The sequence below is a fragment of the Trematomus bernacchii genome, unplaced genomic scaffold, assembly GCF_902827165.1.
Source record: "Trematomus bernacchii unplaced genomic scaffold, fTreBer1.1, whole genome shotgun sequence".
Classification (NCBI taxonomy): Eukaryota; Metazoa; Chordata; class Actinopteri; order Perciformes; family Nototheniidae; genus Trematomus; species Trematomus bernacchii.
The window spans coordinates 8,486,732-8,511,947 of NW_022987608.1; the positions used below are offsets into that span (position 1 = coordinate 8,486,732).

At 40.5% G+C, this 25,216-nt stretch overlaps 3 protein-coding genes across 5 annotated transcripts; 2 read left to right on the forward strand and 1 right to left on the reverse strand.

The window, feature by feature from the left end:
• Positions 1–3,042: 3,042 nt before the first annotated feature.
• cdc123 (cell division cycle 123 homolog (S. cerevisiae)) lies at positions 3,043–8,379 on the reverse strand. Its single transcript, XM_034131400.1, has 13 exons — positions 8,267–8,379; positions 7,980–8,051; positions 7,787–7,844; positions 7,606–7,638; positions 7,281–7,376; positions 6,975–7,081; positions 6,627–6,678; positions 6,354–6,429; positions 5,172–5,294; positions 5,000–5,028; positions 4,805–4,909; positions 4,505–4,642; positions 3,043–3,708 (listed from the first exon to the last, which is right to left on the reverse strand). Exons 1-13 carry the CDS (start codon positions 8,338–8,340, stop codon positions 3,655–3,657), a joined length of 1,017 nt encoding a protein of 338 aa, XP_033987291.1. The 5' UTR covers positions 8,341–8,379; the 3' UTR covers positions 3,043–3,654.
• A 645-nt stretch (positions 8,380–9,024) lies between these two features.
• On the forward strand, positions 9,025–12,145 carry nudt5 (nudix (nucleoside diphosphate linked moiety X)-type motif 5). Of its 3 annotated transcripts, none has more exons than XM_034131403.1 (10): positions 9,025–9,085; positions 9,358–9,431; positions 9,870–9,937; positions 10,019–10,071; positions 10,157–10,264; positions 10,348–10,443; positions 10,521–10,622; positions 10,916–10,924; positions 11,011–11,064; positions 11,153–12,145. In XM_034131403.1, the coding sequence occupies exons 2-10, from the start codon at positions 9,375–9,377 to the stop codon at positions 11,260–11,262; spliced, it is 657 nt and encodes a 218-aa protein (XP_033987294.1). In that variant the 5' UTR covers positions 9,025–9,085; positions 9,358–9,374; the 3' UTR covers positions 11,263–12,145. The 3 variants fall into 3 exon arrangements, with proteins under 3 accessions (XP_033987294.1, XP_033987292.1, XP_033987293.1); XM_034131401.1 differs by lacking the exon at positions 9,025–9,085 and adding an exon at positions 9,168–9,219; XM_034131402.1 differs by lacking the exon at positions 9,025–9,085 and adding an exon at positions 9,226–9,256.
• Positions 12,146–12,539: 394 nt separating this feature from the next.
• Positions 12,540–24,894, forward strand: fbxo18 (F-box DNA helicase 1). Its single transcript, XM_034131288.1, has 21 exons — positions 12,540–12,874; positions 13,282–13,449; positions 13,569–14,098; positions 14,318–14,454; positions 15,031–15,178; positions 15,270–15,451; positions 15,536–15,610; positions 15,703–15,791; positions 17,302–17,470; positions 18,227–18,440; positions 18,519–18,606; positions 18,686–18,775; positions 19,346–19,482; positions 19,742–19,838; positions 20,013–20,179; positions 20,278–20,362; positions 20,447–20,641; positions 20,838–20,963; positions 21,851–21,957; positions 23,705–23,839; positions 24,469–24,894. Exons 1-21 carry the CDS (start codon positions 12,820–12,822, stop codon positions 24,628–24,630), a joined length of 3,156 nt encoding a protein of 1,051 aa, XP_033987179.1. The 5' UTR covers positions 12,540–12,819; the 3' UTR covers positions 24,631–24,894.
• The last annotated feature ends 322 nt before the right edge of the window (positions 24,895–25,216 follow it).

Genomic DNA, 25,216 nt, shown 5'->3' on the forward strand with positions numbered 1-25,216 from the left:
TCAGGCCGGGTAACTGTGTGTGAGTGTGTACATTTTTGTGTGTGTGTGTGGGGGGAGACACAGACAGAGGGAGGAGTGGGGGAATGTGTTGCAGCTTCTCATGAGTATTCTAGCTGCAAACTACTGCAGCTCTTCCTCAGCATCAGCCAGGAAACTCCTCTCCCTCCCCCGTCCTCCCTCACGCTTTACTCCAAGTCAGCAGATCTGACCTCCCCTGATGAAAGATGATTACCCAGCTGCAAAAGGAAGGAGGAGGAGAAGCAAAGGGCATCAGATGATTTAAAGAGGATGAAGGTGGAGGAAGATGACTCCATGGTGTGCACGGACAGAAGCATTACAATGTCAACCCATGTCATCAGGACTCCATTAAATACATAGACCTGTGCTCATGCCACAGCCATGACGTCTGTGTCAGTAAACTACGCAGTCAGACACGTCTCGGCAAGAAAGGCCCAGGTGGAGCAAATAAAACAGATGGTGTCACAGAGTCATCTTTGAAATGTATTAGTAACACCTGTGAGTCATAAAGTCATAATGTCTGCTGTGAAAAAGATTTCCCAGAGCAATAGTGAACGATCTAGCTGGTTGAATTAAAACGGAATAATTTGGTTTACTGAGATTGTTGGCCTTCCCTACATTGGGTTATCTTTTTGTGAGATTTAGGCTGAGATTTACTTTTTTTAATTTAAATTTTATTCTTTATTTATTCGGGGTCACATTATATTAAGAGTACAGTTTTGCAAATCATATATTTTTAGAGACCCGAAAATGACAAATGAAATACCAAACAAAATTAGTCAAATGAAATAAAAACGAAAAAGTACACAGGGGTTGTTTGAAATGTCAAATATCTACACATGTACTCCTGCATTATATAATATTACATCGCATTTAGCTGACGCTTTTATCCAAAGCGACTTACAATAAGTGCATTCGACCAAGAAGATACAAACTTGAAGAAAACAGAATCATATAAGTAGCCTACATCAGGTTTCATAGAGCCAAAACATTTCAAGTGCATCTACTTAAACACACGCACGTACACACATGTATATTATACATATACATACATATACCCATATACAAGCACACCGACATACATACATACATACACATATACACAAATATACATACATATACACAAGCATGTATGTACACAGACATTCACACACATACATACAACTATATATGCATACATATACACACATGTGCACATACATACACAGCTATACATATACATTCAATCGGTGTATAGAAGCACAGTCAAACAAGAGATGGTCGTCTTTGGGATATGTAAATTCTCCACTTTTTCCATATTTCCTCAAATGTGTTTTCCTGAAGCCTCATTGAGAAAGTAATTATTTCCATAACATACATTTAATGGATTTTGTCGTACCAGTTGTCAAGGGAAGGGATGTCCGCTTTGAGCCATTTTCTAGTTATTGCTTTTTTTGCTGCAACAGTAAGAATTCCAAATAATAGTTTTGTTTTAAGGTTTGTGGAAATTGAATGTACGAGCCCAAATAGAAATTCGTCCCAGTTTAATGGGATTTTTTCCTGTAGTATTATTTCGATTTCTAAATGGATCTTTTGCCAAAAAGTTACTATTAAAGGACAAGCCCAAAACAAATAGTAGTGATGTGCTAGCTGAGAACCACATTTCCTCCAGCAGCTGGGGGGACCTAGATGATGTGATGACTGAGCAGGGCTGAAAAAGTACCTGCTAAGCATCTTCCAACTGAACATCCTGTAGGTGCCTGAGCTAGAGATCTTCCATTGAAAAGTACAGTCATTTGTCCAGACTTCGTCAGGGATACTTTTTTTGGTTTCCTTTTCCCATTTGTGTTTTATGTAGAAAGTATTTTCCTTTTTAATATCTTGAAGAGCTTTGTAAAGTTTTGAGATTACTTTCATCCCTGTGTCTGATGTGTATGCAATGGTGAAAACTATTAATAAAGGATTTTCAAGGGCCTTCTGACTGTCTGACAGAGAACTGTTTAAGTAGTGGCGTACCTGTAGAAATAAAAAAAATAATCACCGTTATTCAACCCATATCGTTTTTTTAGTGTTTGAACATCGGTCATGGTTCCTTTACTGAAGAAATTGCAGTATGAAGTATGTATTTTGTATCTAGCTTGCTCGGGGTGAAATCAAGATCATGTGAGCACCATCTTAATATCTTCATTTCCTCCAGCAAGTCACTCCTGGTAAGGACCCTTAACCATCATTTGAAAGAGAGGTTTATCCAGCGGTTATCTTTTTCCAGTAAGTTTTTAACATGTATTTTATCACCTAACCTTTGCCTCGATTGGTACTCCTGATATATTATTCTCAATTTCTTTCCATCTAGCCCCGTAGTCTGACTTGCACCAGCAGAACAAACTTCTTAATTGGGCAGATATATAGTAGTCCTTCAAGCAGGGGAGCGATACTCCTCCCTTGTTTTTTGCTAGTTGAAGAGTACAGAATCTAATCCTTGGTTTCTTCCCTTGCCAAATGTACCTTGATACGGTTTTATCCCATTCATTAAACTGCTTGTCTGTGATTTCAATTGGTATTCTGGAAAAGGTATAAGAGCCTATAGGATGTTCATTTTCACTGATTCTATTCGTGATTCAAAGCTCAGCATTGGGATTAAGTTCCATCTATTTATATCTTCTTTTATTTTCTGATTTAGAGGGTTGAAATTTAGTGAATACAATTCCTTTGAACCTTTAGAGATGCTTACTCCCAGAACAGACTGCTGTTCTGGTGCTTTGTTTACAGGCCGATTTGATTTCAAATGATGATCAATGTGCAACGTACCCCACGCTATTCCCTCGTACACTGAGGAGGTGTAACTCTGATCACGCCGGCTCTTTCCATCACACTGTAATTGCTCTGCCAGGAGTGAAGAAAAAAACCGAGCCGAAATGAAGTGCCCTGCTGTGTGCGCACACAGCTCATTTAGCTCCTGGCGTAATGAGAGCTGCTGCGTAAAAGCACAATCAATTTTGTAATGTGCCGTTTTTACAGCCCCCCCCAGACTGACAGCCGAGCCGATACACGACAACAAGTTTAATGGTGTTCTTTCGAAGAAACAGTCTACAGCGATGCATGATGGGAAAACAGGACTGGGAAAGAGTGCCTGGAGCGACTTCGGAGCAATGAGTGTGTCAAAAGTGTTCAGAGGGGATAGGCAGGGAGAGATGGAGGAGGAGGGGGGGGGGGGGGGAAATGTAAGGTAACAAACAGCGTTAGTGTTGGATCTGTCACAGACTCACAACACACTAGTTCAATTAAATGTGTGAGTTCCTTCTAAATCCAGACAATATGCAGCAAGAAAGATACTCAAACTATTATACACACTTATTTCAAAGTATAAAATCAGCCGTTCTACACAGTGTGAGAGAATACATCCCGCAGCAGTAACACCGTAACACCCCCCCTTAATAAAGTGCTGGACGGCTCAGCAGTGTCCGAGCAGAACATGAGTCCTCAGAGAGCCGTTAGCATGCTGCGCTAATGTAGCATGTTCCATTAGACTAACACCAGACAGATGTTCAAAGACCTGGAGTACAGCGCGTACCGCTCACAGGCTGAAAGGAAAAATAAGCTCTAACAGGACAGAGGGTGGAGAGTCATGCAGACGACATCGTGTGGAGGGCTTCAGATTCACTGTGGAGCATTTCCCTCTTCCTCCTCAGAAGCTTCCTGTTGGCTTTTCTTCTGTAAAGGAGAGATCACACTTTACTGTCAGCAGCCAAACCCTTTTAGACAGTGCAATTCAGCAATAGTATCTTATTAATGCTAATACACCAGTAGATATATCGCCATGAAGTATTGTTGTCAAATATGTATAATTTCTTGTGTTTATATAAATATTTTGTATTCTATTTTTATCTTTTATTGGACATTTTATTTAGATTTCTTATGTTAATATCAATATTTTTATTCAAATGTATTAGACATTTTCTTTTTTACTCCTTATGTCAAAATAAATATTTTTATTTAATTTTATCTTTCATTAGACATTTTAATTTTACTTTTTAGCAAATACAAATAATTATATTCTTTTTTATATTATTTTGACATTTTAAAATGTGACTTTATGTTAATATAAATATTTGAATTATATTTTATCTTTTATTGGACATTTTAAATTTGACTTTTTAGTAAATATAAATATTTATATTATTTTTTCATTTCTGAACTTTATAAAAATGTTTTTATTTTATTGCACATTCTTATTTTAATTTCTTATGTTTTAATAAATACTTTTATTCTTTTTTTCATTTTTTATTTACTTCATTCAAAAATCGAACACAATTTCCCCCAGGATAAATGACGTACTCTGACTCTATATGCATAACATATGCTCACTACTGTCTTTGTCGTTTAACATTAATGAAAAATACAATGTACGACTACAGCAATGTACTTTGTCCTGTTCCATTACCTTGTGTAGCATAATGGACAATGACATAGTGTTGTAGAAAAACAATGACTGATCCTCGACTCTTACCAGTTTGAGGAAGTCCATGAGTTTGTAGGCATCTTCTCCTGTGGAGAGGTCCACAAAGTCCCGAGGGATTCTGTAGCTCAGACAGGGGCTGGGCTGCACCGTCACCTCGCTGGTGGTGCAGCGGAACGCCGGGCCCTCCTGCACAGAAAAATAGAGTCACAATAAAACAGGTTGAACTTCTGATTTATTTAAGAGCGGCCTAAGTTCACCCTCACTACAAATACTTTGATTCTCTTCTGAGCCTTTGTGAAGCTCCGCACAATGAAGTCTGTTTTTAGAGAGCGTGTCATGAAAGCTCACCTGTTGCTGGGAGATCTCCCCTCCTGACCTCAGCTCCTCCCAGCTGAAGAGCAGAGAGTCTGTGAGCGCTCCGAAGGGGTTCAGGTCTATCAGCCACACCCTGCCCTGCAACACACACACACACACAGAAGTGTGACTCAGTTTGCGAGTGACTATTTTAAGGTGGACTGTGTCAAAATGCATCAGTGTGCTCACCTCACTATCTCTGTAGACGTCAAACACAACTGTAAAACAGAAACACAGTCATCTTACATTTACATCAACACACGTCATATTTTTGAATAGAGACACATTTGATCTGTGTTTTCTGCTTTTCCTGCTGTGTGTTAGTGGAGCTTGGCACAGACAGATGAGGGGAAACACTCACAGTCTTCGTCAGGGAAGTTGTACTGGACGTGCTGGCTAAAGAACTCCTGGATGGCGTGACTGACCTGCTCCTCCTGCTTCAACACGTGATGGTAATACTGTGTGTAGTCCCTCTGGGAGATAGCTGCCAACACAGACACACACCATGAGGGGAGCTCTGACAGGTCGAGCATTAAACACTATACCTATAGCAATCAAACTAATTCCCATTTCAGACATATTCAGCTCAGTTCTGTAAAAATCCAGCATGTTAATCCAATTGAGTGGCTCATACTGTGAGATGCATTGTTTCGTTAACAGCAGGGGCGGTATTGTTTAAATACTCTGTTAGTCCTTCATACAAAATGTTACTTAAAGGGGCCCTGTTATGCTTTTTGGGGTTTTCCCTGTCCTGTAGTGTGTTTTATAGGTTTTAGTGTCAATGGTCTGCAAAGGCTAAAATCCTAAAGTTCCCTCCAGAGGTAGTTTCTCTAGAAAAACACCTGGTGACATCACTCCGTAACACTCGCGCTTAAATCGACCAGTGCTATAGCTCATTGTATGTGATGGCTAAGGCTTGGGACATCTCTAAGTGGTTGATCAATCACAACAGAGCCGACCAGCTAACCAATCAGAGCAGACTGGGCTCTGGTTTCAGACAGAGGGTGAAAAGAGGTGCTGCAGCACAGGCAGTATGAGAGAAATAAAGACATCTTTGAACATTAAAGCATGTAAATATGTCACAGTAGAGGAACAAAATACAAATATGAACCTGAACATTTACATAATGGGGAGGGGCCCTTTAAGAAAAAGTATCAGCACCGAAATATACCGAAGGAACCAAAAGTTAAAGCATTCATTCTGCAGAAAAATAAATACTATATTATTGTATTAAATCCCAGTTTGTAAATGTTGTGCTTATATCTATTGATTACTATGTAGTGTAATGTAATGTTCAGATTCTATATAATAAATCAGAATGTTTTAGTTGATTATTTTCTGTTGATCTAGGTAAGTAAATAGTGATTAATGTCAGATTAAAGTAGTGTAGAAATGTTTTTTCTTGGTTGTAGTGAAGTCAAATGAATTAGCAGAACATGATCAGGGTTATATTACATAATTGGTTGATAGCAATCACTGCTTAATTAGTATATTGATTTTCTTTCCAAAAATCCAGAATGAATAGTGAGCGCAGAGCTTTTACCGATCAGTTTGTTTTCTCTGACGAAGCAGCGAAACTCTCCGCCAGGAATCAGCTCGCTCCACTTTCTCAGGACCAGCTGAGGACAGCACAGATATTACAGGATTAATCAATAACAATGAACATTACACCCATTTCAACATGGAGGAGGTGGTCAAGTCTAACTACATATTGATAATATAACAGATTTTCCTTCATAGCAAAAGTGACTTTGTAATTGCATCAGAACAACAGATCAAAACACAAGCTAATCAAAATACTGTAGAGTTAAAATACCTCATAGTTAATGACTGGATCTGGGGAGTCCTGGTCACTACATTGAAGGAATCTGCAGAAAGAAATGAAGTTACAATCGCTATACAAAAAAAAAATACAAATGTTATGTAGCATCATAAGGGTTGTTTATTGATTCTGATCTGATCTGATTATCATTTCTATTTTTATTTTCACTGTCATTTGATCCGCAACACTGCAAACGTGACGTCAGCTAGTTTGTTTTGAACATATTAAATACAATATATCACGTTGACTTCTCTACTCAGGCACACGCAAGCACGCTGTGGATATCTGTTGCCATCTAAATGTGAAATGTGTGTGTTGATGTCGTTGGGAGGAGAGGCTTACGGCTGCGTGAGGTCGTGAGTGATGAAGTCAGAACTTTTGAAGAGCAGGAATATATCACGGAGGCTGTCACACTGCAGGGAACTGTTCAGAGCAATCCAGTTAGCATCCTGACACACACAAACACAAAAAAAGCATTGTTAAGTTGTGTCCAACAATGAAGTGGAGCAAAAACCACCAAAACAACAAACAATTTACAAGTTATGTTTTTTTTTTTTTTTTAAAGGTATCTTTTCTTATCAATTAATTACTCTACCATTTAAAATGAAGCAGGCATACAGTTTTTCATTTGAGTGCAGTTTTATTTACCCGTGGAGCGCTCCAGTTGAGTTTGGGGAAGACGCGCCCGCCCAGAGCGTTTATGGCCTCCAGCACTTTGGAAGTGAATTCTGGGAACTCAGGTGCCTAGAAGACACACAACAACATCATCATAACATGGCAGTCACAACTACTGAATTATAAAATGTGTATGCATAGAAAGAATGGTATTACTGTAAAATGCAGAGAGCAGTAGCATAAAGTGAGTTAGAAAACTGACCAGCTCATGCTAATATAGACTGCAAAACACATTTCATTAGGCGGTCAATAAATGCAACATTTTGATTGGGCACAGATCAACATTCAATGTACGTACAGTGGCAGTGGTGGTTGTCTCATCGTCTGACCACTGGAGGGAAGGAGAAAAAACAGCTAAATTAAATGCATGTTGGGATTTACTGTGATATCTATATATATTTGAAGTGATAAGATAGGTATGACTTTAGAGGATGTATTTATAAATGGACAAATAGTGAAAATAGCCTTGGTCTCTGTACCTGAATGTCCTCTTCTTCGTCTGAGTTGCAGTTGTTATTGTGCACATTGTCATGGCCACTGACAGAAAAGAAAGCAGAAAATAAAGATTTAGCAGGATTCATATTATGAGATGGAGAAAATGTGTGTTGTAAATGGAACTGCTTAAAGTCTCGTGGCCTGTTTGCTACATGATGCATGAATAAGGGTCCCTACCTTCCAGAGACTACCAGTGTGCCATCGTCCAGTAAATACTCTATTACATTTTGAGGCAGCGGGAGAATCACACTGCAAAAAAATAAAAATAAATAACAGACATGAGAAGAAGAAAGGGGTTTAATGGAGCTGCCCAGAACAAAAGGATGTTATAATACACACGATAATAAATAGAAAGACAGGCAAGTAGCTGCGTTAGCCTTCGGTTAAATGGACTAGCGCTAGCTTTTACAGCAACAACAATGTGCATTTGTCCGGGACTTTCTGTACAAACATTTGCTGTTTACCTTTTAATCGTATGTTTCTTGAATATTGGATACCAAACCGAAAACTGACAGTTGGCCACTTGCTCCTTCTTCATGCTGCAATATCCTGAAATGTAAAAGAGTGCAACAGTATATATCTTCCGAACTCCAGGTACCTAAATGTCGCCGGACCATTGCTATTTAATATATTGGCCTTTTTATGCAGCACTGCTTTACATTTACGCTGGTATGAATGTATTTTATTGCATTTAAATCACGTTGGTAAACAAAATGAGCTTTATTTATAGAATTGTGTAATATATATGTGTTTACAGAAGGGGAAGCTTTTGTGAGACGTACGTGTGGGCGTGGTCGGTACATTTGGGACATAGATCGTTTATTAAAAGAGGAATCACTTAGCACCTTAAAAAAACTACATTTGCTTTGTTCAGAGCACACATTTTTACTTTTCCAAATACACATGAGATACTGATTACACCATTAATAAACATTTCAGACATTATTTTGATATTACATTTAATTAGTGCTAAATTAAACTTACTAATAACACTAACAATGGCTGTAGTCAAGCCTTGACAGAGAGCCAATGCACAATAGCAGGATCCTAAAATCAAAGTAGATACATAAAATAATAGTTATTTTTTTCGTTGCATGTATTGGTGTGCTATTGAATGCCTTTGAAAATGCAGAAATTATACAATATAAGTAGTTAGTTGGGATTAAAAGTATTTATGTTCCCTCACTGAGGAATAAAACTAGTCTCCGGAAGTGGAAGCAGAGTGACTCATCGCTTCTTCTATATTATCTCTTTCTCTCAATTCATTGCGGTTGGGATTTCACGTGAGTTCAGTTTAGTTTGTTCATTTCTTATGTATGATTAGTGTAAGTGTAAAATACATGATCTCTGGCAGTATAGCTGACTGTAAGCATCTACGTAATGGGTATACACAAGTACCCGAAGAGAAAAGCTCAAAGTTTGGCTAATTTTCCATCCCATGATCACAGCTCTCGGTGGTTTTTGTTAAATCTGATTAGTTTTATAGCTTAACTTGTAATCAACATATTCGTCTTTTGATTTGAAGCTTTCTTATTCGACTTTCCTCCGTTTGCAGATATCCAGAGAGTGAAAATGAGCAACACTGAGGCCCCAAAAGAGACTTGTGCTCCACACGTAGTGAAAGAAGAGGTAACACTGCGTCTGTTTTCAGGCTTTATTTGTGTGTCTAAACTATAATTTATAATTTCTCATAAACTCATATTCTTTACCAACTATTATCCCCAATCCTAACTCATCAATGTGTAATATCAAGCAATGCAAAGCAGCATATTATATATTTCAAACTCATTTTAAAGATATTACTGATTTGTCATGCAAACCACTGAGGAATATCTTCTAAAGTAGACACTATTACACAATTCAAACCAAATTGGCCCTTTGATTGATCATTTTAAAAATCATTACACGAGTACAATGATTTTAATTTATTCATTTCGATAGCTTTTAAACTGAAATACCCTTTCAGTACTCACACTGCTCTGTAGGAAAGCTTCTGCTGGTTACTTGTGACATTGATTAGCCGTAGAGGAATGTGATTACAGAGGAGCATCACTTCATCTGTTTCAGCTCATAGCAGCAGGACAATGGTTGAAGCTGGAGAAGACGACCTATGTGGACCGTTCCGGAAGCACCAGGTACTGTCCGCTCTACGACTGACACCACTTCATCATCACACAAGTTTCCCGCTAACACTTCATCCTGTTTTCCTCCACCAGAACCTGGGAAACCGTGAAAAGGACGACGAGGCAAACTAACCCAAGTGCAGATGGTATGCGTTAGCCCCTCAGTGTAATCTTAAGTAAAATGGAGTTTGCAGGCTGTAACACTTCCCCCCCCCCCCCCCCCCCCCACAGCTGTTGGAATCATCGCCCTGCTGAAGCGCACGCTCCATAAGGACTGTGTTGTGATGGTGAAGCAGTTTCGTCCTCCTATGGGAAGCTACACTCTGGAATTTCCTGCAGGTCAGAAAGTTACACATGATTAAAAAAAAAGTCCTTCAATTGTATATTTAGCTGATCATGTGACACGGTTTCTGTGTGCTCAGGGCTCATTGACGAGGGGGAGAGTGCAGAGGTTGCTGCGCTGAGGGAGCTGAAAGAAGAGACCGGATTCAGAGGAGAAGTAGTGGGAGTCACTCCAGGTGTGTGTGTGGCGCAATGTGAACCTTTTTGTTTTGGGAACATATGTTGTGAGCATTAATGATGGTGTTGATTGCAGTGACCTGTCTGGACCCCGGCCTGTCTAACTGCACCACCCAGATCGTCATGGTGAACATCAACGGAGATGAAGGAGAGAACATCAACCCAACACAGCAGCTCGGTGAGAAGACAGGGAGCATTCATTTTAGCTTTACTAACTTGTCTAAATAAATACACATTTGATCTTTTTGTACACATCATCATTAATGCTCACTTATTCCATAAATTCGCCCATACAATCAAATTCTTTCTCAGGTCACATGAAGAGGGCATGTTCAATTTTCTCGCACTTAGTTTGTTCTCTTGGGTTCGACCTACATTTGAATACTAACACAAATCCTACCAATAAGAAAAGTAGCTCGTCTGAAATATAAAAAAACCTAAATAATGTTGTTCTCCTTTGCTCTTCTACAGGTGATGGAGGTGAGTTTTGTTCCTTATTCTATCAGAAATAATCATTTTCTCTCATAAAGCAAAAAATCACATGAGCCTTAACCCTCTCTTTGCAGAATTTGTCGAAGTCGTTCTGCTACCTCTTGATGAATTCCAGTCAAAAATAGATGGTGAGGCTTTTACTTTTTTCCATATTTGTAATATTAGCATTTAGACAACAAAAAACCCACTAACTCACTTCCTTGTTTTATGGGGCAGTTCTTCTGAAGAAAGAAGACATCGTGGTGGACAGTAAAGTGTACATGTTTGCCATGGGGATGGCCCAGGCCTTCTTCAAGCCCATGGAGCTTCCTGTCCTGAAGCAGTAAGAGAACAAGAGAAGAAGAAATAGTATTTTTCTGTTTCATAGGGCTCCTGCACGGGACTGGAAAAATCAGCATTGAAATTGAAATTCCAAAATGATATAGGAAAGTTGTTGTTGCATTGGGATTTGAGACACCATGCAATCAGTATTTTAATATTTGTTTCTTTAAAGACAAAAATGTAATAATGATATGTAGAAAGTGACCCTATGAAAGAGCCCTAACATAGGGGACCACTGTTTGATCTCAGAATGGAGCTACTACCATTCATCTTAAAAACTAAAACGTATTCTGCTGGCCAATCGTTCATTGTTGCACACTTAACTCAGAATATGTTTCAGCCTGTAGCCTCCAATGCCTTACTTGACAAACAGTCATTTCCAGGTTGGTATGAGATTAAATGTAGTTTGAGAAGCAGTTTGTTGTAATTTTAGTTTAGTGATAGTCAAACATTCCTAACATACTGCTTTTCAATGGAAGAAACAAATAACCTGTTAAATATAACTGTTGTTGAAGTACTATGTAATTATTGCTTCATTTAATTCCCTTTTTTTTGTTCTCTCGGATAACTTCAAGCAAGCATTTTGTCTGAAAGCATGCTAAGAACTGATGAAACTCACTAACTTTAGAGGAAGTAAACAAGTTATTACTTATAAAATAACTAATGCATTGTTACATTTAGTATTTGGTTGATATATAAACAGCATTTGAACAATGTGAGGGGTTTCTTCTGTGTAACTGTACTGTGTTGGAACAAAAATATGCTGTTAATGCAGAAACTGAACCTACCTTGTGGTGTTATAAACTGGAAATTGATGCTGTACTTACCCTAGCAACTGCAAATGATTGACCAATAAATAAAGATCGCACTACTTTTTCTAAAACTCAAGGTCCTTTTTTAAAAGTGTATTTGTCTGAGCTCATTTTTATACACATGCTTTGAGTAGTAGTATGTGATATCATGCAGATAAGACACAATATCTTAGCTTTGTTACATTGTAAGTCAAATGTAATCTAAGTTAACTCATGGTTTGATTAGTGCACATTTCAATTTTATATCATTTTAATATAATAAACACATTATTTATATACAACATGATTTATTGTAAACCCTACCAGATAATACAATTTAATAAAGGATTTCCTGAACTAGTTTATAATAATAAATGTCCATGCCCATCGCTTTCACCCAGTAGGTGGCGGTAATGCTTCCCGACACAAGTTATCAACCACAAATATAAGAAACAAAGAAGAAGTCGCAGCCAATCAGATGGCAAAAACAAACCCTTTCACTAACGCTTAGTAAGCTAACCGGAGCATTTTCCAAAGTAAAAAACACTGCTTAATATAAATGTCACCGCTAGTAAGTAACTTCAATATTACCAGGGCGGTACATGTTAGTTACTGTACAGTTTGGTAGGTACATATTTTAATGAAACGTTTTATTATATTAGCACAAGCATAAATGAACTAGCAACAGTCGTTGTTTACACAGGGTTTTAGTCAAAGTTAGCCCGACTCCTTTTTGCTTGATTAAAGTTGAAAATGGCGTAAGTCGTGTAGATGTCTGACTGGAAAACGGATGAGCTGGACACGAAGATGGAAATGGCTGCCAAAGGTACGTTTAAAGTTGAGGCCAGCAACGTTAGCTTACCATAAAACGGCTATATTCAGTTTTCATTTCACATAAAAGGACACATTGGTTGTTTTTGGTTATAACTCTTCAGGGTGCGACATTTGAAATTGAACCGAACTTTTTAGTATTCACACATAACTTATTGATTTGGCACTCCTTTAAAGATTGCTAAAGAAACAAATGCATTGAATAAACAGGTTAGAAACAAAGCAGGAAAGGTCTGGCTGCTAAATTGTCAAAGCAATGATGTAAACTGGCATGTTTGTCTTACCCGAGCACTTTAAAGAATACCATTACAGACAGAAAAATGCAGATGTTGCATAAGGACAAAACTAATACAGATGTGTTTGTTGTGCTGACATGTCTGAATCTAGTTTGTTGTTTTCTAGGAAAGGCCAAAAGAAGGCACCTGAATGCAGAGGAGTGTGATGCACTGGGACAAAGTGCAGCGGGCACTAGTGCTCTCATCCAGCCCCACACTATCAACAAGGGGCCGGGCAAACGCGACCCCAACCGGGGGCTTTACCCCAAGACACCCACCAAGCGACGGAAGTGTGGTAATGTGCTGTAATTAATTGACACACGTGTACTCCAAATAACAATGAACAGACAGGTTGACATCGATGCGCTAATCATTGAATATAAGTTATTTCTCTCTCACTCCTTCTTCCACCAGCATCTGCCTCAGGAAGTCCTTCTGGGAAACAGAAGAGCATCGGCAGCTTCTTCCCCGTGACAGGAGTCATCCGCTCCAGTCCGCAGAAATCCTCTCAGCCCTGCACATCCACGTGCACAAATGGACCAAATAAAGAGCTTTTCAAAGGGCAAGAGGAGGATGATGACGATATGAGCCTACTAGCTGCTTCCTTGGCGGCAGAGCCTGAAGAAGAGGATGAGGTTGACGATGCCAGCTTGTTAGCTGCAGATTATCTGGAGGGGATGACAGCAGAGATGTTTGGAAAAGATGATGACTTTGATCAAAGTGACAGTGCAATACCCAACGAGGAAGAGGAGGTGGAGGCCCTCCCTGACGACCACTTTGGGCTCCTGGGATGCAGCAAAGTCCTCCAACAGCCCCAGGGATGCATAGACGATCTTCCAGAGGAGGTGCTGAGGCAAGTGATGTGCCTGGTGCCCGCCCAGGACCTCTACCGCAGTGTCATCCGGGTCTGCCGTCACTGGAGGGGCATCGTCCAGGACCCCAAGGTTCAACAAATCCCATTTTCATTAAGTTCTGTATTAGCACCAGGGTGAGGGGGGCAAGTGTTTATATCAGCAGCTTCCTAAATGAACATGGTAGACGTTTGAGAGATTGATAGATGACCTCTGTGTTGACATTAATGTATCCGTCTCTTGTGGTTGGATATTGACGTTGTAGTCCTACTCAAACTTATTGATGATGTGTGTTTGTGTGCCATTGTGCAGTTTGTCCCCTACAAGAAGAAATACTACCGCTTCATGATGAAAGAGAAGGTGACAGAGCTGGCGATCAGCTGCATGCTGAAAAACAGCGGAATAACAGATCCAGCGTCATCACAGCACAGCATCCGACGCCTCGCCGTGTAAGTCTGAGTTTCCTTAGTAACGGGCAGTACATGTATGAAGGAGAGTCTCTGTTATGTTTTCAATTAGAGATGAACCGCTGTAGCATCTCAAGGCAGATAACTACATTGTGTATAATTATCCGTTGTTATGGCCAACATTGAGGAGAAGCCTGAAAAAAGTATTTTACAGATACCAAAATGTCAAGATGATAATTATTATTGTTTTTATAATGACATCTTTATCTAATTATTATTATTATTATTATTATTATTATATTTGTGTTTAGCCTGCCTGAAACGCCCTGATCTGACATAATGACATCACTATGTAACACTCAAGCTTCTATTGGCTAGCGCTCTAAGACATTGTACGTGATTTATGGGACATTCCTTATGGTTAACCTTTCACAACAGAGCCGGCCAGCTAACCAATCAGAGCAGACTGGGCTCTGGTTTCAGACAGAGGGTGAAAAGAGGTGGAAACATGTCAGAGTATAGCCACAAAATACAAATATGAACCTGAAAATGAGCGTAATAGGGCCCCTTTAAATATTCACTGTGGTAATTATCTTGTGTGTGTATTGTCTTGGTCAGTTTAATGGCGCAGCATAAGATGGGAGAGCGTGTGAGGCCGGAGGATGTTCTGGAGCGTGTTAAGAAGCATCGGCTCTATCCTCAGGCTGAGGCCTCCATCAGATTACGCATCCCCGAAATTCTCAAGAACTTTAACCCTGGCATTGAGGTAGGACTCACCCATTCAGATACACAGCTGTCTCCTGTTGAAGTACGCCCATGAATCCTGAAACCTCACTTCCTTCGTGTCCAATCTCCAGGGTCCTAACCCCTATGCGGCCATGGCGGTCATATTGATCCTCAGTGAGAGTGTTGCGGACGTGCAGGCTTTGGTGTCCTTGCTCACCGGATACATGTCACGCACCGCCATCATAGAGTACCTCAGCCACATGGCCATGATGTTGCTCGCCATAAAGAGGAACATCGTCAAGATTAGCAACAGGTACGAGTTGAAAGTGTCAGCGCTTTAACGTCCCACATTGTTCTTGTCAGGTTCGCTACAATTCTTCTCTTTCTGATCCCTCAGGTTGCATTACAACATCTACTACGTCCTTCACCTGATGGAGAACAGCTCCTTTGCTGTCAGCTCCTCTCAGACTGGGTGAGCTGTCACTGACATGCAGGAGAAATACGCCAAGAGATAATGGAGATGTGAGGAGGTTTCACTTTTTAACATGTGTCTGTGTGTTATAGGACTCAGATTCAGCTCACAGGTGAACAGCAGCAGATCCTCAGCCATGACGTCCAGGCCAAACATGTGGTGAAGATCGTGGCTTTTGCAGGTACAGACGACACCATCCACATTCCTTTTTCTTAGTCAAATCTAAAACAATTAAATAACTAATACCGTCTATTGACAAATTAAACCAACTTAACATAGACATATTGTTACGCCCAGATCTAGGGAACCTAGGCGCAGCATAAAGTTTGCACTCTCCCCACTTCCAAGAACATGGACACTGAGACAGTGAATGCCGTTGGTAATTTTAATTACCTAGTTTTTAACAAGGAGGCGAAACAACCCACATACCGCTATAAACAAACAAATCTTGGCACGCATAACTCTTGCCTAACAAATAAGAAAACAAACGTACAGGCTTCTTACCTACCCTGACGTAAAAACAGGAGAAAACGAGAATTAAACAAAAGAAAAGGGTTTCGCACTCCTGGGAAAATCAAAGCGTGTCTTAAAAGACAGGTTAAGTTAGTTTATCTTTCCAAGGTTCCAAAATATACAAGAGGACCGGTGTACGGTATATAAGTACACCCACAGCACAACAGGACAGATATAAATACGCAACAGTGTTGGGAGTAGGAGAAGTTGAGTCAGAGAGAGCGGCCGAGGAACTGCACGGCTGCAGCTTAATATGCTCCCGTCTCCTCAGGTGGACCAATCAGCATGCAGAAGGTAGCTAATCAGCTAACGGGCACCACCTGCTTGCTCACACACACACACGCACACACACACACACACACACACACACACACACACACACACACACACACACACACACACACACACAGGAGGAGGGAAAAATATACACACAAATGACCTAACGACCCAGGGTCGTAACAATATTAAATAAGACATGGATCCCTGCCCCACCTGCAGTGCATGTTTGTAACGCTATCCTATACGTGAAACACTGTAACTGGTTTTGAAAAAAAAGTGCTATACAAAGTTATTATATTATCATTATTAATATAACAATCATTATTATTGTAATATGAAGGTTAGTTCAAATTTAAAGTGTCAAACATGACAAGGAGGCGTCCTTTTTCTGTTTCATTCTTACAATACTTTTTCAGGGTTTTTATCCCATGGAGATGATGTTATGGTTGGGTTGCATGCCCAGCTCTGAAAAATAAGAAAATGTTATCAAATGTTGTAATATAATGGATATTGAGCAACCAGGTTAAACATTTTTGGGTATTTAATTGTCATTTTATAGTTGCATTGGATGGATGTGCTGGTAATGACATGTGGATGTGTGTCTGTTGGTTTGTCTGTATAGTTGTTAATGTGATGGAGACTGTGCAATATTGTTGCATGTAATTACATGTTTATAGTGTCTGTGGATTGTTTGCATGCCCAGGGGCTGCAGACAGAATTAACTTTAAACACAATCTGTCATCAACCCTCTCTTTTAAAAGGTTGACTAATTGAATCATGTTTTGTTGCCTTATTGCAGTACTAATTGCATGTTGCAGAAAGTGTCTTTACATTTTGAAACTCACAGATGATGTTTAAATGTGAGAGATGATCTGTGAGCTCCATGCCGTCTGCCGCAGGTACGGGGAAGACCACCACGCTGGTGAAGTACGCCGAGCAGCGGCCGCACCTCCGCTTCCTCTACGTGGCCTTCAACAAGTCAGTGGCCACTGAGGCGCAGCGTCGTTTCCCCAGCAACGTGGCCTGCAAGACTGTCCACTCGTTGGCCTTCACTGACGTTGGGTGGAGGTGAGAAGTTTCCCCTCAGATAAATACAGACTGTGGGAATTGATTTTGTTTGTGTGTGTCTGAGACCAGTATTTACAGGTTCCTGGCGGTTTCTTGGTCATTCTCCCCAGCTGTCCTGATTTGTGGTTGCAGGTTGTTCCTGTTTATGACAAACACTTGAAAGCATTGGTGTATTAAGCCTTTGTAAAATATGAAAGTTCACATTAAAAAGGTTAACCTAGTAATGATTAAATCAGTCAGATTTGATTTATAGGGCCAATAATCGCATATTAGACATTTCTCTCAGGGGTTTAACAGTGTGTGCAGCATACATCACCCTCTGTCATTAGACCCTCGTACCAAACAAGGTCCAAAGAGACCCCACAATTACTATTTAATGGAAGAAACCATGGGAAAAGCAACAGAGAAGGGATCCCTCTGTCAGGATGGACAGACGTGCAATAGTTGTTGTGTGTACAGAAATTAAAAAAGATGATACTTAGACAATCCAAATAACAAAAAGATAATATGAACATACATAAAAATAAAAAATGGATCCAGAAGAAAGTCAACATTCTTCCTTGTCCCTATAAATATTCTTAAATGTAAATCCCTCAGTGTGATCTAGGATACATCCTTGATCACATTCAGAGTGATCTTAAAGAGGCCCTATGCTGGTCCAACAGTTGTTATTCCAATAGAAACATCTCTTTTTCTTGGAGTTTATCAGATGTTGTCAATCATTTGTTGTGCTCCTGTGATCTGCCCTCTCTGCAGATACCGCCAGAAGCTGACCTGTAACATGAAGCCGTTCACCATCAGCTCCGTTCTGCCTCCAGGCCGGGGGGGCTTTGCCAAGGCCAAGGTGGTGACCACCACTCTCAACGCCTTCAAGGCTTCCACAGACGAGTGCATCAACATCAGCCACGTCCCCATGTCCCGCATGGGGAAGAACGGCCGCAGGAAGATAATAACCGACTATGAAAGAGAGGTATGTGCGTGACTGTACACACTGCGCACCTTGAGTGTGAATAAATCATGCATTCAATATTTCATTCTGCAATCCTAGTTGTTTGTGCAAGACACGCGAAAGATCTGGATCAAAATGAAGGATCTGACTAAGACCAAATCAGACGACCTCCCCATGACCCACGATGGTACGAAATGAGTGAAGTAAATTGGTTGTAATGTTGAAGGGAATGCTGTACAGGTGGTCATCACAACTTTCATTCCCAGGATACCTGAAGTTATGGCAGCTGCAGAGACCCTGCCTGTCTGACCAATACAACGTCCTTTTCATCGACGAGGCTCAGGACTGCACTCCAGGTAACAACTTAAAGAGGCCCTATTACGCTCACTTTTAGGTTCAGATTTGTATTGTGTTCCTCTACTGTGACATGTCTCCATGCTTTAATGTTCAAAAAGCTCTTTATGTTCCTCATACTGCCTGTGCTGCAGCACCTCTTTTCACCCTCTGTCTGAAACCAGAGCCCGGTCTGCTCTGATTGGTTAGCTGGTCGGCTCTGTTTTAACCGGTCAATCGCTTAGAGATGTCCCGCCCCTTAGACTATAACGTACAATGTGTTGGAGCGCTAGCCAATAGAAGCTTGAGTGTTACATAGTGATGTCATTATATAACAGAAGTAAACCAAGGAGTCCAATGAAGGCATATCAGGCGGGGGGGGGGGGGTGTGGGAGAGAAACTCCCTCTGGGGGGAACACAGGGATATTAGCCTTTACAGACCACAACAACCTATATAACATACTACAGGAAATGGAAAACCTCAAAATGCATATAGGGCCCCTTTACCAGTGCTGCAGGACTGTAGAGGGCACCATTGTGATAATTTAGCTGAACTCTGTGATGGTGATGAATTCTTCTTTTCCCTTTCTCAGCCATCATGGATGTGCTCCTGTCTCAGCGCTGTGGGAAAATCCTGGTGGGAGATCCTCATCAGCAGATCTACACCTTCAAAGGAGCGGTCAATGCCCTGCACATTGTCGACCACACACACATCTTCTACCTGACACAGGTATACACCAAATGTAGATGTCTTTCTTCACTTGAGTATCTCAGTTTAGTGTTAACAGAAACAAAACGAAAAACAGTTCGAATGGCCCAAAGAATGATGGGAACTGTAGTGCCACGGCTAAAAAACAATTGATCCCAGTTGAAAAAAGACAGTGTAAAACCACAAATAACACCATATTGTTACTAAAGCATATAATGTGTGTCCTTTATTTATCAGGAGTTGTATACTAATCATGCATGTTGCTGATGTCTTTGTTCAGAGCTTTCGCTTCGGTGCTCAGATCGCCTACGTGGGCGCGACCATCCTCAAAGTGTGCAAGGGAGTGGATAAGATTCTTGTGGGAGGAAATCAGAAAGGTAATTACTGCAGTAATGTGTATTAATTTCAATTTTTGATGCTTAAATCAAATGAAATTCTATCACCAAATACAAATTGGCCTCAGAAAAAGACACCCTCTGTACTCGATGAATTAGGAAAATACTAGTCACAGTTGTGTTAGCGTGTGTGTGTGCTACATGTCCGGTGTGCAGGCGGTGTGTGTGACGAGACGGCAGACGAGGCGGGAGCAGCGGTGAGTTCGGGTGCCAGTCTCAGTCAGGGGAAGACGGCCATCTTGACAAGATGCAACCTCAGCGTGTTCAGTGAAGCCGTCCGACTCACCGACGCCAACCCGCAGTGTCGCATCCACTTCATAGGAGTGAGTCAGCGTGTATGCACTACAGACACACACAAGAAAGACTAGCATGAAGGCACGTCAATTTGACTTGTACTCAACACTCAATTTTCTTCCATCAGGGTGTGACTAGTATCGGCCTGAATAGGATCCTGGACATCTGGAAGCTGTTTGAAGGGGCGAGAGAGGAGACGCAAAGCTCGAAATGTGAGACTAATGCACACATTTACTCTTTCCAAGTTTAGACGTTTTTAACCTTTTGACTAAATATCGGACATGCTCTGCTTTCAGTCATCAACGATCCCTTCATCCGCTCATTTGCCAAGAATATGAAGAGTGGCTACTGGGCCCTGAAGTCGTACGCCACACTGACCGAGGACTTGGAGCTGGACGGCAAACTCAAAATGGTTGAAAAATACGGAAAGCGCATCCCTGAACTGGCCTCTCGCCTGGAAAGGTGCTTTGAAGAAAACTTCCACCAAGCAGGTATTTGAAAAGTGTATTAAAGTGTATTTTAAAGTCTCGGCATGTTGGAAACTTACAGATATGATATAATGTTACTTCACTGGCACATTAGAAGATATGTTTTAAACAATATATTTCTTATGCACAAGTCATTTTTCTCTCCTCTGTATAATGCACTCGACTCATGAGTTGTTTCCCCTGCTACTGTTTGTTCCAGACTTTATCGTGGGAACAGTGCACAAGGCCAAGGGTCTGGAGTTCGACACTGTGATGGTCACCGATGACTTTGCCAAAGTTCCTGGTTCAAGACACAATCTGCACTTTAGACCAGATTTCTCCTTTGGTACGTTTCCTTCACAAAGACATTTCGTTATTGGGGGCTTTTTAATTTAACCAAAACTTAAAGAGGCCCTATGCTTTTGGGTTTCTACTTTTCCTGTAGTGGGTTATATTGTTTTTTGTGCATGTAAATGGACATAAAAAGCAGACTGGGCTCTGGTTTCAGACAGAGGGTGAAAAGAGGTGCTGCAGCACAGGCAGTATGAGAAAAATAAAGCACTTTTTGAATATTAAAGCATGTTAACATGTCACAGTAGAGGCATACAATACAAATATGAAACCTGAAAATTAGCAGAATAGGGCCCCTTTAATATCGACTAACATTAAGATATTGCACAATTACATGCTCCCCTAGGGCCACCTCATTTGTAGACACAACATCAGTTACGCAGACAAAACCAAATATCTATTTACGCTGGGACCCGGCAAACAACTTTCAGAACAATGGTAGCCTCCGAAACTGCTTTTAGGAAATCCTCAAATGCTATTAATGTCCTGCTGCTAAATGATGATAAGACAGAAATAAGGCAAGCCAATAATATCAAACTGTCTTGGCTCTCTGTCCAGGTCAATTGCAGAAATGTTGGTGTCATATTCAACAACCCACCCAAGTCAAATGAATTAGAATGTAAAAATAGGACCATTTCCAGTTATATCCTCCTTCATCACCAGTAGATAAGGACTACTGTTATTCTAGCATCAGCAAATCCCCCTCCCGCCTCCAGCTCATCCAAATGTATGCTGCTGGGGTTTTAACTCGAAAATACAACCACATCACTTTCCTATTAAATGTGTTCTCTGTAATCGGTTTGATACGTGGTATATAAACAAAGTTTGTTATTGTTCTGATTGAATTTGATCTCAAAAGTCTGTATTTCTTCTCTCTCTCAGATGAAGTTCCTGACGATGAGTGGAACCTGCTGTATGTGGCGGTGACTCGAGCCAAGACGACTCTGATCATCACAAAGACCATCCGTCGCATTCTCACCGAGGCAGGGGTGAGGCAAAATCACTCGCTACCTACACACCTCTGTGTTAAGAGACTCAGAAAGTGTCAGGAAAAAAAGATTCGCTCACTTTTTGTCCTGATCCATTTATATAAAAACGTGTCTGAAAATGAGCTGATCAGATTTCGGCCACTTTGTGATATCACAATGTGTTTTTGGCTTGTTTAACCATTAGCCAATAACCAACCAAGGTAACACTCCCCCTCTATATCACCTGCATCTCCTGCTCGAGCACCATTTGTCGTTTTCTTTTTTTAAACCAAACATCTTGCAGAGGGGCGTGGTGTGTCGCAGCTCATTAGCATTTAAAGCTACAGACACTGAATCAGGATGTTTTGTATAGATCTGAGACCTGTAATATATTGTTGAAATAGAGTATAATAGGGGACTTTTAACAGAAACCATACAAAATGCAATTACTATCATGTTTAGGTTTTCCCCTGCATTTCTACTTCCCCCTGTCAGAGTTAGACCAGCTTCTCCCTAAACATCTGCCAGCCTAAGCAGTTTCACATCCGGAACCCAAATGAACTGTTTCAGTGGTAGCAATGGGATTTATTAGTTGGTTATTTCAGGTTATTACATATGACTTCTATAGGTATAGAGTGGGGCAGTGATGACGTCTTTGTGTAGGCCGACATGGAAGTCAGAATAGAACATTTCCTCAGCCTTTCATCAGACCTTATTTCAGGCTTCTAACCACAAACACATTAAAACCCATTGAGACGAGGGAAGTGCAAGTGGTCGAATGCTTTATCCTTTCCGGGTTTTAGGACTCGACCACTCTATTTGTGCCGGAATATAAGTAAAGTGGTGTAGCCCACATTGCACGATTTATGCTTCATCAAGCGCTTTGAGCACCAGGAGAAGCGCTATATAAATAACATGTATTATTATTATTATTATTATTATCAAAGATTACTTGATATACCTGGAGTTACAGGCGTAATGGAGCAGCAGAGGCAGTAAGTTAAAGCAACTCACTTTTTAGTCCCTCAAAAGTGCTTTTAGAAAGTGTTTTTGACATCCAGCCAGCAGATGGTGTGTGTCAGGCCACACTGAAAGCAAAGATAAAAAACAATGGCCAAAATGTGTCTGACATTTCTCTATTAGCACTTCCCATTGCGGTCATACAAGTTATATAACAGATGTTCTGTTGATGACCTGAACAGTGCAGAGAAATAAAAAAGACACTCTGCTGGAACCACAGTATACAATACAATACAATACAATACAGCTTTATTTCTAAAGCACTTTAAAACCTCCAGACCAAAGTGCTGTACAGTCAAATAAACAAACAAAACATACACATAAATCACACAGCACAGCTCACACATCATAAAACAAGTACAAGTCAAAAACAATAGACAAATTAAAAGCAATAAACACAACAATCTAAAAGATGTCAATACGCTAAGGAGAAGAGGTGGGTTTTAAGAAGTACTTAAAGACCACAACTTCCTTTCAATGGACCTTAAAGATTGATGGACTAATCTCTGGAGCTCGACATGAAGGCTAAATGTTTAGCGGGGGTTGGTCTGGGCCGGGTGTGAGGCCAACAAAGTGTCCGCCCCCCCCCGCACCCAGCCTGTGGATACGGTTCTCTGCTTCCTTTCTTTTCTCAGCACACATGGGGCTCAGCATCTGCTCCTCGTTAAGTTGTTGGAAAAGGCCAAACAATTGTTGCAACAGTTGTTCACTTTACATCATGATGATCGTAAGTTTATGTCCTCTGCAGGAGTACTTTCTGAAATCGGAGATGCCGAGCACCTTGATGAAGCAGGGCGATCCGCTCCCGTGCTGCATCCCAGACTGCCCAAACTGCACCACCCCAGGATCAGCCTTCATCATGTGCAAACAACAGATGAAATGTGTAAGAACATATCCTCCTCACTAACATTAAAGGGGACCTATTATGCAAAATCCACTTTTTCATGTCTTGTATACATCAACATGTGTCCCCTCTGTGTAAAGAGATTCTGAACGTTTCAGGAAAAAAGATTCTCTCACTTTTTGTCCTGATCCATTTATATAAAAACCTGATTTTGGCCACTTTTATGATGTCATAACGATATTTTGGCTTGTGTAACCATTAGCCAATACCCCCCCCCCCTCCTTATCACCTGAATCTCCTCCTAGAGCACCATTGTGTTCTTTTTAACCAAACATCTCTCAGAGGGACGTGGGGAGTGGCTCCTTATTTTCATCTAAAGTAACAGACAGAGAATCAGCACTTTGGAAACAGGGCTGAAACAGAGGGGGTTATGGGATGCTACAATGCATGATCTGTTTGGTATTTCGAGCCAAACACTTCAGAGACATGTTTTGTATATATCTGAGAACTATAATATATTGATGAAAAACAGTATAATAGGGGACCTTTAAAACCAGCCTCAGAAAACAACATATTTTATTCTAACTGCCTTTCATTTACAGTAATTTTGAATAGCCACTTAGCATTTTGTGATATTAAACTAGAGGTATTTTTTTGTCTGTTTTTAGTCAGACGGTGTGGCTGCTGGCGGCCCACTGTGCGAAAGGTGTGTGTGGACGCGGGTGGGACCAATCGCCTTCCTCATGACCGACGACGTGCAATCCATGGCGGAGATACCACATAGACTGGGCCAGCAGGTCCACCACATGATGCTGGTGGCCCTTTTTTAACACTACTCTTCTTAAAAGAGTTCAAATGAAAACTTTGTGAGACAATCGTTTTTGTTTAGTGGAGAAAAGACTTCAGCCAGAAAAAACGTGCTGTTCGCTCAACCAGACAAACTGAAAATGTTTTAATTGTTCTCTGTAATGCATGGTTACATTGTGACTTTATGTTTATATTTCTTTTTTTAATGAGGAATCTGAATGTCGCCTTATGCAGTTGAGGAGGATTGTGTAACTGCTGGAAGACTTGTCTACTTTGTCTAAAAACAACTTTTGTGAGTGTCGTTATTCTCCGATCAAACTGAGATGAATTGTTTTTTTAATGCTTTTAAAAAAAAAAGGTATCTAACAAGATCAAACGCATATTTTTGTAGAAGAATACTCATTACAATGCAGTGGGATACACTTAATCCTGTTCGGTCTGCTGAGCAGCTGCTCTCACTTAGACATCATTTTAGTTAATGGCCCAAAACCTTTATTGTTCCTTTAAGAGAATGAGCATCTACTACAACTAGATAAAAACTGTTCTTTGTCACGTTATTTTCATGACAGTGACACCACCAACACTGGAAGTCTAACTGTACAGGTCATG